Below are 15,000 nucleotides of genomic sequence, written 5' to 3' on the forward strand. Positions count from 1 at the left end.
TGGGGGTGGGCAGGGGGGCCTTGGTGCTGGTGTTTCTGCAAGCACTATGGCGTGGGACTCCGCCCCCGCACCCCTTGCACGGCGTGGGGTGTAACGCAGTGCCCCTGACGGGCAGGGAGCCAAACGCACTAAAAAGTGTTAAAATTAGACCGGGCTGCCTTTATTCTCCCCCCGCCCCGCCCTTTGTGGGAGTGGTGGAACGGAAGGCCGGGACGTTAAGGCTGGGGGGGGCATTGTGCTGGGACGCGGGGCGCTCTGTAATCACGGCCTGCAGGGGTGGATCCTGAGGAGGTGGCAACAGGACTAATGCACCTCTCTGGGGGAGTGGAGGTGGGGCGGGGGGGGGGAGGGAACCGAATCCATAGTATTTAACAGCAGCTTTCTGTCGGTCGACTGCGTTTGGACTCATGCTGAGTTACTTCTCATACTGAGATGAGTACACACACACACACGCACGTACACACACTCCCCCACGCACACATATGCACACACACACCCGCTCAAACACACTCACACCCACACACACACACACTCCTGCACACACACATACACACACCCACACCCACACACACACTCACACTCCCCCATACACACACTCACATTACATTACATTACATTATGTGGCATTTAGCAGACGCTCTTATCCAGAGCGACGTACAACAAAGTGCACAAGAACACGTGCAAAAGTGGACCTGAGAGGACAGTACAGTTTCAAGTCCTAGTGTAAACATACAGGAATTCAGAACCCTTGAAGAGTACAATCAACATTTCAAACTAGCGCACCAGTTGGCACACGCTCATACACACTCACACTCACACACACACCCACACACACACACACACCTACACCCACACTCACACACACACACACACACCCACACCCACACACACACACACACACACATACCTACACCCACACTCACACACACACACACACACACACACTCACACACACACACTCACACACACACACACACACAGAACTGCTAAGTGCAGAGCAGCCCAGCGGAGCTTCAACACACCCTAGACCCCTGCAGGTGGAGATAGGAACTGGAGGAGGTGGCAGATGAAGGCCGGGCGAGACGGTTTATGTTTACATTACTCCTCGCCGGCTTCGGCGATAGCGTGTGATAAGTCTGGGCCCTGCTCCAGGGCGAGCTGTCAGCGCTTGTCTTGGCTCAGACTTTGTGTCACTATCTCTGTTAAAGGGAGATACTGTCTGTGCTGTAGGGCTTTCACACTCCACAATAACGTCTTTTCAGCGCTGGCGCGCTGTGTAGCTTTTCGTCGAAACGTGCCGGCCTGGATCGGGATGCCTGTAATAATAATGATAATAATAGCTTTCTCACCAGCCGCCAACTCAAAGCGCTTTACAGTGATGAGGGCACTCACCTGTGTGATGCAACGGCAGCCATTTTGGCACCAGAACGCTCACCGCGCACCAGCTGAGGCGGAGAGGGAGAGAACAGTGTTCCTGCCAATTAAATCAGGGGACGATTAGGTGGCAGGTTGAGTGAGCCGGGTCGGGAATCTAGCCAGGAACCTTCTTTGCAAAGAGTGTCAAGATCACAGTGAGTCAGGACCTCGGTTTAAGGTCTCATTCCGAAAGTGCCCTCCTACAGCACAGTGTCCCCATCACTGCACGGGGGTGCTGGGACTCTGCGGGGCGTGGGTACGGCTCCGGGCTGGGAGTTCGGCGCGGCGCAAGGCCTCCCGGCATCAGCTGCGGTCGCCGAGTCCCTAACGCCGGAGTGGAGGAGCGAGACGCCTCATTCCTGCGCCCAAACTATGTAAATAACGCGGCGCGGGTAACTGAAGCGCATGTTTACGCGCGTAGCGAACGGAAAAGAGCGCTGTTATTTATTTCTCTTTCCGCGGCCGGGCCGGGGCGTTCGGGGTGTCGCCCAGTAATCGCCGTGGAGACGGTTGCCGGGCAGCTGTTTTTGACGGACGCGTCGGACGTGTCGGCCGTCGGCGGGGACTCCGCTCGTGGGATAGCGCCCCGGTGCATTGTGGGAGGGGCCCGGTTACATAAAGCCCCCCGCCCCGGGACCCCTGACATTACGCCCGCGCGGGAGAGAGAGCGCGGTGACCGGGAGGTATGGGGAGGTGAGGAATATTTGGTTTCCTTCCAGGCAGCTGAAGTGGAGCGGTGTCCTACATTCCCCCTTGTTTTCCACAGCAGCTCACCGCAAACAGGACGGCCCAGTTCCTTTAGTGTTAAAACACGGCCGTACCAGAGAGGGGAATACGTGTAACACTTTACAATAAGGCTCCAGGAATTGGCGTGAACTAATGTAGTTGTTAACTAACTACTACTGAGAAGTCAATCCGTTAATGCATTTGTACGTCATTAATTAGCAACTACATTCATTATTGCTAATTCATATTAGAATGAATAAGTCAGTTCATGTATTACGTTAATGGTGAACTAATTATAAGTGCATCCAATGGTTTGCTACTGTATAAATATAATGTAAGAAATACGTTTGTCAGTTAGTTGTTAACAAATGCATGAACTAAAAGTTCATTAACTGAAACGTTTATTTCATGCTGAACTCATGTATTTGTCCATCATTACTTGGTGAGTTAATGGCAGTTTGCGACCCTTCCTGTAAAGCGTGACTGTGGGATATTCATACATACACGCTCACATGACAGAGCAGGTGAGAGCCGGCTGGAACGTACAGCACGCAGCCGTTCACAACGACGCTCACGTTCTTCAACCTGCGGCGTTAATAAAGTTTCAGGTGTTGAATGCGGAGGCATGCACGCCCCCATATGGAACCGCTTTCTCGCCTCATCAAACTCGGCAGATCCGTCTCGACAGTCGCCCCCGCTGATTACACGATCTAATAACCTCCTTTATTTACTCATTTCCGAAAAAAAACAACAAACAGAGAATGCGCATCTCGCGTTTCCTGCGGTCGGCTCGTTACTGCGTCTGAAACATCGTCCGGTGTTAAAGCCCTACAGACACGACTGGGGATGATCTCACGTGGCGGCCATTTTGTCCTGACCGCTGACATCACCGCGGCTGCTTGAACAGCCACACATTAACTCACTGTCTGCAGCCAAAACTGCTGTTATCTGGGCGGTGTGAGATCGCCGATCGCTCCATCCGCGTGTGCAGCTCCAGCTGAATTATATCAAAGTGTATTTATTAAAGTTTTGTACGTTTATGTAAAGCGGGCCGTTTTCAAGGGACGTCTGCATGTAATGTATCTTGTGTGTCCCGGCATGTGTGAGAGATCCCATCCCCCCGTCACAATATTGCAGACATGCACAATCGTTCCTTTACATTATATTACATTCGTCATTTGGCGGACGCTCTTATCCAGAGCGACGTGCAACAAAGTGCAAATCAGAACCAGAGCCAAGAGCGCTGGACACCCCAGAGTGAAGTAGGGTCCCAAGTGTTTTTTATTACTGCTGGGAAGATGTCATTGTACTCCCGATAAAACAGACCTTGTTGGCGATGATTTATTAAGACACATTGTGTGGCAGTACTGTTACTCCCCCTTTTACCGAGACCTCAGGCAGAGGACTGCCGGGCCACTGGTGAGAGATCTGGGAATAAGCTGGGAAAATAAGAATTTCTGTTACATTACATTTAGCGAACGCGGCTACGCGTAGGCTACGCCGTAGCCTCTGTGTAGATTCGACACAGACGTATAAATCAGGCTCAATGCAGCGTCCCCTGTCCAAAGACACCCAGAGCTTCACACCGAGAGTCCCCTCCCTCCGATGGCCAGGATGAACAAGCCCGCAGGGTAACAGCAGCAGTGGCCCTGGTCCTGGAGCCCCGCCCCGCCCCGCTGGCCGTTTGCAGGCGGGTGATATTCGGCAGCGAGGTGCCACAAACGGCACGTCTCCGGCAGAGCGCCGGAGGACACCGCGGCGGTTTGGGGATCGGCGGCCTCCCCCTGTCCCCCGTTCACACCGGGGCGTAGAATTTAGCGCCGCGCGGCCCTTGTCTCCCCGGAGGGCCCGCTCAGGGGCCCCGTCCTGTGGGAGACTGAGGCCCGGGAGGAATTCGGGGGGCCCCCCCCCTGGAAGACTATAGCTCTGGGCCCCCCCCCCCCCGTCCTAATGGAATTTTTGCGGATCCTCTGTAGCCCCGGGCCCCCCCAAGCTGTGGGCCCCTGGCATCGTCACCACCTTTCACCCCTGGCTAAAGCAGAGGTAGAGGTCATTCGCTCTGTGCGGGCTAGCTGCTGGGCGTACCTCTGAACTCAGCACCGGTCGCTGGTTGCGTTAGCCTCACGTGTGCGATGAAGCTTGTTTGAGTTTTTTTTGGCGAAGCAGCTGAGGTTTTGGCAGTGTGCCTTCTAGCGCTTTCCCCCCGTTCTCCAAGTCCGGTACCCCATCCAGTCCAGTGCACCACTCCACTGCAGCGAGCACAGCTAGGCTAATGCTAACGCCCAGCACACCACTCCACTGCAGCGAGCACAGCTCGGCTAATGCTAACGCCCTGCACACCACTCCACTGCAGCGAGCACAGCTCGGCTAATGCTAACGCCCAGCACACCACTCCACTGCAGCAAGCACAGCTAGGCTAATGCTAACGCCTTGCACACCACTCCACTGCAGCGAGCACAGCTGGGCTAATGCTAACGCCCAGCACACCACTCCACTGCAGCAAGCACAGCTAGGCTAATGCTAACGCCTTGCACACCACTCCACTGCAGTGAGCACAGCTAGGCTAATGCTAACGCCCAGCACACCACTCCACTGCAGCAAGCACAGCTAGGCTAATGCTAACGCCTTGCACACCACTCCACTGCAGCGAGCACAGCTAGGCTAATGCTAACGTCCTGCCCGCTTGCAGGCAACATCGTTATTTCAGATTCAGCGTATCAACGTGAACACTCCTTGGGGGCAAACAAACTTCCCTCGAAAGTTTCGCCACGTTGCAGTGATTTTTGCTGTAACCGTTGCCACCTGTCTTTTGCCAGGCAATATTTCACGAGGATTTGTATTTGAAGCTATTCCATGGAAAAGTACTGGGTCCCTCAAAAATATATATTCAAGAAACATAACATCAGAACATTTACCCGTGTTCTGTAATCTCTGAATTAAAAGCTCACTATCCACATGTAAATATTGAAATTATTTTTTTGAATACTTTTACAATGTGACATTACATTATTTATTTAGTTCCAGCCCTATTTACTGTTCTTATGACCCGTGTGTACAACAGGATATACTGATTAAATACTGGAAAAAAAACAGCACTGGCCCCACCTGGACTGCGATTTGGGATATATATGTTGTTCAAACACATATTCCCTGTATGCAATCTATATACCATGGATCAGAAAAAACAAATTAAAGCTGTAGAAAGGTTCTCTTCTACATCTACTGGCACCTTTCATAAAGGCATATTTGCTTCAGCTCCCAGGTAAATGAACTCCACATGACAAAATATGTTTTTTTTTTACTCTTCTTCTTCTCTCTTCTTCCCCCTGTGCAGGCGTCTGGCAGGAAACGACCTGACCCACATCCCTAAAGGGGCTTTCTCTGGGCTTTTCAATCTCAAAGTGCTGTAAGTATATCCTCCATTGTTGCCCCCCTCCCCCACCTCGTTCTTCCCTGCCTCGCTCGACGCCAGGGAGAGAGAGAGAGAGAGAGAGGCGGTTAGGCTAGTTTGTTCCACGTTTGCTAAAGGTGCCTTCTGGGGGTCGTGGGTCAAAGCTACGGAAGAAAAAATATATAAACCTTGGATGGAGATTACATTACATTACATTACATTATTGCCATTTGGCATTATCCAGAGCGACGTACAGTTGATTAGACTAAGCAGGAGACAATCCTTCCCTGGAGCAATGCAGGGTTAAGGGCCTTGCTCAAGGGCCCAACGGCTGTGCGGATGTTATTGTGGCTACACCGGGATTAGAACCACCGACTTTGTGTATGCCAGTCATTTACCTTAACCACTACGCTACAGGCCGCCCTAGCAGATGGTTCAATGAGTTCAATCTCCCTTTTGGGAAAGTGTTGTCCGTTTTGAACCGAAATTGCTGTTAAAAGGGGGAAGTTTCATTCACGGATGGTTCTGGAAAGCGAAATTATCGCAGGGCTTTATTTCGACGGCGGGGATAATGGGATGTGGTCAAAGAGCAGAGGCCGTCCTTGCCCTGCGCTGGGTGACCCGACCCAACACTCACGGGTCCAGGCCCAGTCAGAACCAGACGGTGAGGACCCTGTGTTTGTTTACTGAGCGCCGTGATGGTGTTAAGTGGACCTGCTCAAGGACAGCGCCGCATGAGCAGATGTTTGCCAGGCCGGGTTTCTGGGCTCATTAGACATCTACTGAGAGCACAAGTGCACAAGTTTCACCGACAGTACAAACCACCCGGCAGTCAGACCAGGGAGCTGGGTTTAATCAACGTCGGAAAACGAGAACCGACGTTTTTCTGCACACCTTGGGAATGAACGTTTGAGGTGCCGATTCGGGGGTATCGGTGAACTCTTTAACTGGTTGTTTCCTCTCATTTTCGAACTACGTCTAAAACTAAACCGGGACACATTCACGCTGCTGGGTCCTGTATGAAATGTGTACATTGTGTTCTAGGTTTCATAGATCGACTGAGCTCATCAAGAACTGTCGGGGGGGGGGGGGGGGGTTTGAATTGGCTGGTGTTGACTCTTCCATCAAAATGACCGAGGACTTTGATTAGCGTGAAAAAATACGAATACGCAGTTTGCTCCGGAGTCCCCGCATTTTTAATAAAGAAGCCTCTTTGATACGAACGACGGAGAGTAATCGCTTGCAGTTCCGTACTCGAACGCACATGTTAAGACTACAGGCATGTTTTAATTTATTACCCCCGTGCAGAAACATCTGGCTTTCCCGTACCGCAACTCATAAAAGTAAATAAAAACCTGTTTGTGATGTACTAAACAAACGTTGAAGAAATTGTGCTGTATAAAACTCAATTCCCTGTGAAATAACCTTTCAAAGAGAACGGGCAGCCACAAGGCCATTGAGGAATTACGGGCGGTTTTGTCGTCTGTCACAATACGCAAGGTTATCCATGTGGAAATCATTGCTGTGTCTTTCCACCCCCTGTACTGGGCTGTGCTTTCGGTTTTCACCACTAGGACTCCTAGTTTTAGTTTTTTTGTTTTTTTAAATCATTGTTTCCAGAGAGAACTTTGCACTCTTTGGTTTGTGCATGACAGAGGGTGCGGCAAGTGAGAACCCACCTCATTGACTGCAAAGAAAAAAGCCTATGAAACTTACAATTATTATAATAAGTAAAAAATATAAGCTTATTGGAAGTTACTTTTTTCTTGATTTTATTTTTAATTTAAATGGTACCCCATTGGAAAATTCTGAAATGTAAGACTTCAGAAAGAGTAAAACTTTTAACTTACAAAAAAAGTTAAAGAGCAAAAAAAAAAACTCAAAATGGAAATAAAATGTTAAGTCTAAATATAAGACTAAAATGCTTGTCTTATCTTTTGGTTTCTGCTGTGTGTCTGTCACACAGTCAGACTTAGAGCGACATTATTTTCAAAATACGGTTGAAAATACATTCACAGTACATTTTCCCGGTTAGATTACCGGCTTAATCCTGCTGTCCTCAATACGCTGCCGCCAGGAAGAGCTCGACTGTGTCTCTGGGTGTGGCGGTCAGCAGTACAGTCACGATACATTACATTTCACTCAGCGGATGCCTTTATCCAAAGTGACGTACAAAAGAGTGCATATCAAGGGCGTGCAACAAACAGCCAAACACGTCTGGCCACAAAATCTTTATTTGTTTGTGTTCACCGTTCAGAGTCTGCAGCGCACTGGCTCCAAGAGTCCATCCTGCTCCGTCGTCTAAACTACAATCCCACACCCCCCCCCCCGGATCACATTTCTTTCATTAAAAGAATGTGTTGTGTCGGCTGCAGGTTCCAGCTCGGTCAACATATACAAGGAAATGTCTACTCGAAAATACTTCGCTCTTGGAAGAAAAAGAGAAGAGAAATGCTTCAGACGTACACTTACAAACATATAAACCGTTTTACCATTCCCTTTGAAATGCGCTGCGATTTTCATCCGGAATGTTCCCTTTGCGTATTTTATGTAATCCTCGCGGTTTAGTGCCTTCATTGGCGGAGACATTCTCGCTGCGTTGCGAGGGAGTCGCAGGGGCGCGAGGCACCGCTAAAGACGCTGGAACAGAATAACGGACGGGCGGATTGTCCGGAGAACAAAACATTAAAGGGGGAGCGAGGGACTCGGCGAACAATTAGCGGAGGACGGAGAGGAGGCCGGGTAATGAGGGCGACGCATGGGGCCGCTGATGTGTCTCCGTACATTACCCTTCTGCCTGGAGTCTCAACTCCACTGATGTGTCTCCATACATTACCCTTCTGCCTGGAGTCTCAACTCCACTGATGTGTCTCCATACATTACCCTTCTGCCTGGAGTCTCAACTCCACTGATGTGTCTCCGTACATTACCCTTCTGCCTGGCGTCTCAACTCCACTGATGTGTCCTTCTGCCTGGCGTCTCAACTCCACTGATGTGTCCTTCTGCCTCGCGTCTCAACTCCACTCATGTGTCTCCATACATTACCCTTCTGCCTGGAGTCTCAACTCCACTCATGTGTCTCCATACATTACCCTTCTGCCTGGAGTCTCAACTCCACTGATGTGTCTCCGTACATTACCCTTCTGCCTGGCGTCAGACTGAGCCGGCCCTGAAACTCCATGACACGGCCGTGGGCCACACCGCTGTTACTGCGGGGGAAACAACCAGGGCCACGCACCTCTCCCTCTCTCTCTCTCTCTCTCTCTCAACCTATCCCCCTCTCGTTTCCTCTCTCACTCCCTCTCTCTCTTTGGGCATACTGTGGTCAAAATGATTGTCGGGCGATGATAGTAGTCAAGTTTTCACCTCTCCCTGCCAACTCACGGCTGCTGTGTTAGACTAAGCAGGAGACAATCCTCCCCTGGAGCAATGCGGGGTTAAGGGCCTTGCTCAAGGGCCCAACGGCTGTGCGGATCTTATTGTGGCTACACCGGGATTAGAACCTCCGACCTTGTGTGTCCCAGTCATTTACCTTAACCACTACGCTACAGGCCGCCGCTAATGCTTGTTGTTGGGGTGTACCCTATAGGTGCATAAAGTACCCCCCTAGCCAGCAAAAAATCATTAATTTGTCCCTTTTTCACTTGGAAAGCGTACTCATTTGTACCCAAAGAGAACATTGTACAGTACTGCGCAAAAATGTCTCTGTAAAATGAAATCTTTTGGAAAATGAATATTTGGAAATCTCAAATGTGTTCTTTTATACTATATGTATAATTAAGTCTAGGGTGCCTAAGACTTCTGCACAGTACTGCATATGAATTGTTAAACTGACCCAGATTCAAAGAGGCCAGTTATCTCTTCCAAGTGTACAACAGAAATCCTATCACTAAAATGCTTTTAATCCTGCTATATGTGTTATGCAAGAGCTGCATTTTTTGTTGGGATAGCCTGAGCATTACATCAAAATGTATTCCACTCCTTATGTTTTGTCGCTAAAAGCAAACCATTAAGCAGTTGTTTTCATTCTGGCAGACAAAGACAGAACGTTGGGCAGAATGTCCCATCATAGTACACGTGATTTTAGGCTCCAGGACCTACTCTAAAAGGATGGCCACGTTTAAAAAGATCAAAAAGCCTAATCTGTCCGATAGAGGATAAGAGCAGAGAGTGCTTTCTGACAGTTGTTTTCATCCCTAACAGGAACTCCCAGGATGCCCTGAGCATCTCAGGTTGAAGGCCTTGCATAATAGGCTGGTCCATGAAACTATCGGAAGACTTATATTTGAGTGAACACCTGAAGCTATATTATGGACTCCAATTGGGCTTTAGTGGCTGTCACTTGCATTTTTAGACACATATAAACACATGTAGGGCTGGGATATTACAACACAGTTGGCCAGGAATCAGAGCATTGCCAAGGTCTGTAGTGGATGGTAACATTTTAGCAGTCGCAGTGCTGTTTGTCTCCTCCGAGTTGCCGTACGGAACGTTAACACTTTAGCGTTAATGTGTTGTTTGTCTCCTCTGTGTTGCTGTACAGGATGGCAACAGCGCTGTTTGTCTCCTCTGTGTTGCCATACAGAGTGGTAACATTTTCGCGGTAATGGTGCTGTTTGTCTCCTCTGTGTTTCCGTATAGAAGGGTAACATTTTAGTGGTAATGGTGCTGTCTGTCTCCTCTGTGTTGCCGTACAGAATGGTAACGGTGCCGTTTGTCTCCTCTGTGTTGCCGTACAGAATGGTAACGGTGCCGTTTGTCTCCTCTGTGTTGCCGTTCAGGATGGTAACGGTCCTGTTTATGTTGCCGTACAGAAGGGTAACGGCGCCGTTTGTCTCCTCTGTGTTGCCGTACAGGATGCTGCAGAACAACCAGCTGCTCCAGGTCCCCGGGGAGGCCCTGCAGAACCTGCGGAACCTGCAGTCCCTGTGAGTCGGCTGAAACCCGAACCCCGCCGGCCCCCTTCTCAGCTCCGCGCACAAAGAGCGCGACAGCCGCTGTCTCCGTCCTTTCTCTCCCCCTCTAAAGGAATCCCCGAGCCACGGGGGCCTATCACAATCGCCCGCCCCCGTTTATCAGCTACGGCCCTCTAAGTGCCCGGCCCTTTCATTAAGGGAGGGGTGTGGGGATCCGCAGTGGGGGCGGGGGGTGGAAATGGAGTCCAAATCAATTTGGCCCCCAAAGAAAGCTTACCTTTGATGGAGGGAGAGGAAAAAGAAGAGGAGGAGAGATAAGGAGGCTGAATGCAGATTGCCTTTCAGTGGAGCCGGGCTGGAATCTGTCCTCTCTCTCTCTCTCTCTCTCTTCCCCCCTCTCCCTTTCTCTCTCTCCCCCTCTGTTTTTGTTCAAACGCAGAATATCGGAGTAAGATCACATTATTCCATATGCACTCTGTCCTTAGGTAGGTCGGGTTGAACAGACCGTCCATTGTAGTGGCTTCGCATTCAAACTCAACGCTGTACAGGGCTTCTTCAGTGCCATGACAGTTTCTTTTTTTTTTTTTGGCTGGGGGGGGCGGGTGGGAGGGGAGTGCTTTGTTTCCTAAATGCTCCCTCTATGAATGAGGAGGGGGGGTGGGGGTGGGACAGGGCCTTAACGTGAAGGAGGGGAGAGGGGTGGTGTCCGGTGACCGTTAATTAGGGTGAAAGCAGGAACAGAGGTGCCGTCAGGAGCACAGGGAAGGTAATGCGTTTTGATGTTAACGAGACCCCACTCTCACTTTCCTCCTGCCAGCTAATGAAAGAAAAAAGTAAAAAAAAAAAATTCAAATGGCTGTCAGTCAATCAAAAACCAAACCACTCCTTTTCTGGTGATCAGTTCACGGAGATTTTACATTCTATAAATTCACCAGCGACGTGTCTTTCCAAACACAACGCCTCAGTTACTCGCGAACGTCAACAGAGCTTGAAAAATGCACGTTTTAATCCCGAGCTATTTCCCTCCATTGCCGGGACTCACCGACTGTGTCCGCGCGCACCAGGATGTGTATTTTTTGATATGGAAGCCAAGCACAGCAAACGGCTGGCTCAAACACCGATCGAAAGCATTGACACTTCGCCCCAGCTTGTTGCTGCGCCTCGGTGGAAACTTCTGCTTGCGCGTCCGCAGCCGGTGGGAGAGGGTTTCCAGTAAAGGGGCTGAGTTGGATCGTTCTCTGCTAAAACAGAGTTTTCCAGAGTGCAAACAAGCCGGGGACGTCGCGGGTCTGGTTTAGTGCCAGGAGTCCGAGCCCCAGAGCGCTTGTGTTGGTCCTCCTGCGGAGCGCAGAGAGGAGGCGGGGAGAGGAGGCCGGACTGCGTCTCCTCATCCGCACGTCTCTGCCGTGGCCTTGGCCTCTCCCCATCCCCCTGAAGGGAAAACGGCCTCCATATTGAGACAGAAACGTGTCCGCACACCCCCAGCGTCGCCCCTGCGCTGACTGACCTGAGAGCCTGCCCCACTAACACCCCAGCACAGAGCCCCACTAACACCCCAGCACAGAGCCCCACTAACACCCCAGCACAGAGCCCCACTAACACCCCAGCACAGAGCCCCACTAACACCCCAGCACAGAGCCCCACTAACACCCCAGCACAGAGCCCCACTAACACCCCAGCACAGACACCACTAACACCCCAGCACAGACACCACTAACGCCCCAGCACAGAGCCCCACTAACACCCCAGCACAGAGCCCCACTAACACCCCAGCACAGAGCCCCACTAACACCCCAGCACAGACACCACTAACACCCCAGCACAGAGCCCCACTAACACCCCAGCACAGAGCCCCACTAACACCCCAGCACAGAGCCCCACTAACACCCCAGCACAGAGCCCCACTAACACCCCAGCACAGACCCCCACTAACGCCCCAGCACAGACACCACTAACACCCCAGCACAGAGCCCCACTAACACCCCAGCACAGAGCCCCACTAACACCCCAGCACAGACCCCCACTAACGCCCCAGCACAGACACCACTAACACCCCAGCACAGAGCCCCACTAACACCCCAGCACAGACCCCCACTAACACCCCAGCACAGACACCACTAACACCCCAGCACAGAGCCCCACTAACGCCCCAGCACAGAGCCCCACTAACACCCCAGCACAGAGCCCCACTAACGCCCCAGCACAGAGCCCCACTAACACCCCAGCACAGACACCACTAACACCCCAGCACAGAGCCCCACTAACACCCCAGCACAGAGCCCCACTAACACCCCAGCACAGACACCACTAACGCCCCAGCACAGAGCCCCACTAACACCCCAGCACAGACACCACTAACACCCCAGCACAGAGCCCCACTAACACCCCAGCACAGAGCCCCACTAACACCCCAGCACAGAGCCCCACTAACACCCCAGCACAGAGCCCCACTAACACCCCAGCACAGACCCCCACTAACGCCCCAGCACAGACACCACTAACACCCCAGCACAGAGCCCCACTAACACCCCAGCACAGAGCCCCACTAACACCCCAGCACAGACCCCCACTAACGCCCCAGCACAGACACCACTAACACCCCAGCACAGAGCCCCACTAACACCCCAGCACAGACCCCCACTAACACCCCAGCACAGACACCACTAACACCCCAGCACAGAGCCCCACTAACGCCCCAGCACAGAGCCCCACTAACACCCCAGCACAGAGCCCCACTAACGCCCCAGCACAGAGCCCCACTAACACCCCAGCACAGAGCCCCACTAACACCCCAGCACAGAGCCCCACTAACACCCCAGCACAGAGCCCCACTAACGCCCCAGCACAGAGCCCCACTAACACCCCAGCACAGAGCCCCACTAACACCCCAGCACAGAGCCCCACTAACGCCCCAGCACAGAGCCCCACTAACACCCCAGCACAGAGCCCCACTAACACCCCAGCACAGAGCCCCACTAACACCCCAGCACAGAGCCCCACTAACGCCCCAGCACAGAGCCCCACTAACACCCCAGCACAGAGCCCCACTAACGCCCCAGCACAGAGCCCCACTAACACCCCAGCACAGAGCCCCACTAACACCCCAGCACAGAGCCCCACTAACACCCCAGCACAGAGCCCCACTAACACCCCAGCACAGAGCCCCACTAACGCCCCAGCACAGAGCCTGCCCCACTAACACCCCAGCACAGAGAGCAGAGGACTCAACCTTCATCAGATTCAAGGGCTCCCCTTTGGCCATGCCACACACGCACTCTGCCCTCCACTCTGTCTTACAGTCCAGGGCTGTTCTGCACTGCAATAAAGTCAGTCTTAACAAGCGCTTGAGTCTTGTAATGAGACTTAAGAATGTGTTTTCTTTCAAGAGGAAAATATTCATTTTTTTTAACGTTTTTTTCCTCTTGACAAGTGAAAGTGGCAAATCTTGAAATGAAACTCTCTCAACTCAGTTGGCAATCTTTTCACACGAAAACCCCAATATAAATAAGATGTCTAAATATAAGACTAAACTACTTCTTTCTATTACAACTACACCCTGCTGAACACAAAAACAGCTCAAGCTATGTTTTGAAACAGCCGGTTGCCGTTTGACCAGCTACCGGCTCAGACAAGCTACCAGCACAAGCTAACTGGTCGACCATCACACCCCCAGCTTGACCGGCTCAATTTTCGTAGGCGTAGCTGGATCTCACAGCAGGGAAAACGACTGGAGGCCCCAAACATGAATCACCGGTCTACCCGTGGGGGTCGGCTCTCGCCCCCCTCTCCAGGCAGTGTAACGTGGCGGTGCTTTGCGTACGTGCGGAGTGCAGGTGCTCCCTGTCTGCGGGACGGCCGCACGCAGCCCGGGGCGAGAGCCAAGCTGACGTCCGCACATCGGACGGGAGCCCGAAAACACCCCCCCCCCCCCCCCCACCGCCCGCGCCTCGCGTCAGACGGCCCTGTCCCTGCAGCAAATGTCAACAGCGCAAATTGAGGAAATTGCTACCATGCCGAGCAGGAATGCCCAGACCTCCCTGCTCGTCTGAAGACGTCCGTCCGGCGACGGGCTGCGGGAACCGTCAGGAAGGGCCGGGGCCTCGTAATCTGTGCTGGGTTCATTCCAGCAGGCCGCTTGGCCGCGTCGCCGGCGTGGGCTGGAGGTCTGGATGCGCTGCTGTTGTGAGCGCGTAATCGGGCGGCTGACGCTGGGGGACCTTGAGGGGGCTGCGCTCCCGACGGCGTCCTGTGTGGTCCACAGCTACGGCTACGGGTACTGCTACGGCTACTGCTACGACTACCGCTACCGCTACGGCTACTGCTACGGCTACCACTACGGCTACTGCTACGGCTACAGCCACGCTGCTGCTACGGCTGCGGCTACGGCTACGGCTATGGCTACGCCTACTGCTACAGCTACTGCTATGGCTACTGCTACGGCTATGGCTATGGCTACTCTGCTGCTACGGCTACGGCAACTGCTACAGCTACTGCTACTGCCATGGCTACGGCGCTCACTGCTGCTACAGCATGGGCTGAGGTGACACACAA

At 52.4% G+C, this 15,000-nt stretch overlaps 1 protein-coding gene across 1 annotated transcript in view; it reads left to right on the forward strand.

Moving 5' to 3' along the window:
- The window catches only part of LOC133119031 (leucine-rich repeat-containing G-protein coupled receptor 5-like), an 82,930-nt gene that overhangs the window by 44,414 nt on the left and 23,516 nt on the right, over positions 1-15,000 (forward strand). The window contains exons 4-5 of the mRNA XM_061229411.1: positions 5,477-5,548; positions 10,390-10,461. Of these exons, the coding sequence (XP_061085395.1) occupies positions 5,477-5,548; positions 10,390-10,461 (144 nt within the window). The remainder of the gene's footprint in view (positions 1-5,476; positions 5,549-10,389; positions 10,462-15,000) is intronic.

This window comes from Conger conger, chromosome 19 (genome assembly GCF_963514075.1).
Source record: "Conger conger chromosome 19, fConCon1.1, whole genome shotgun sequence".
NCBI classification, from domain to species: Eukaryota; Metazoa; Chordata; class Actinopteri; order Anguilliformes; family Congridae; genus Conger; species Conger conger.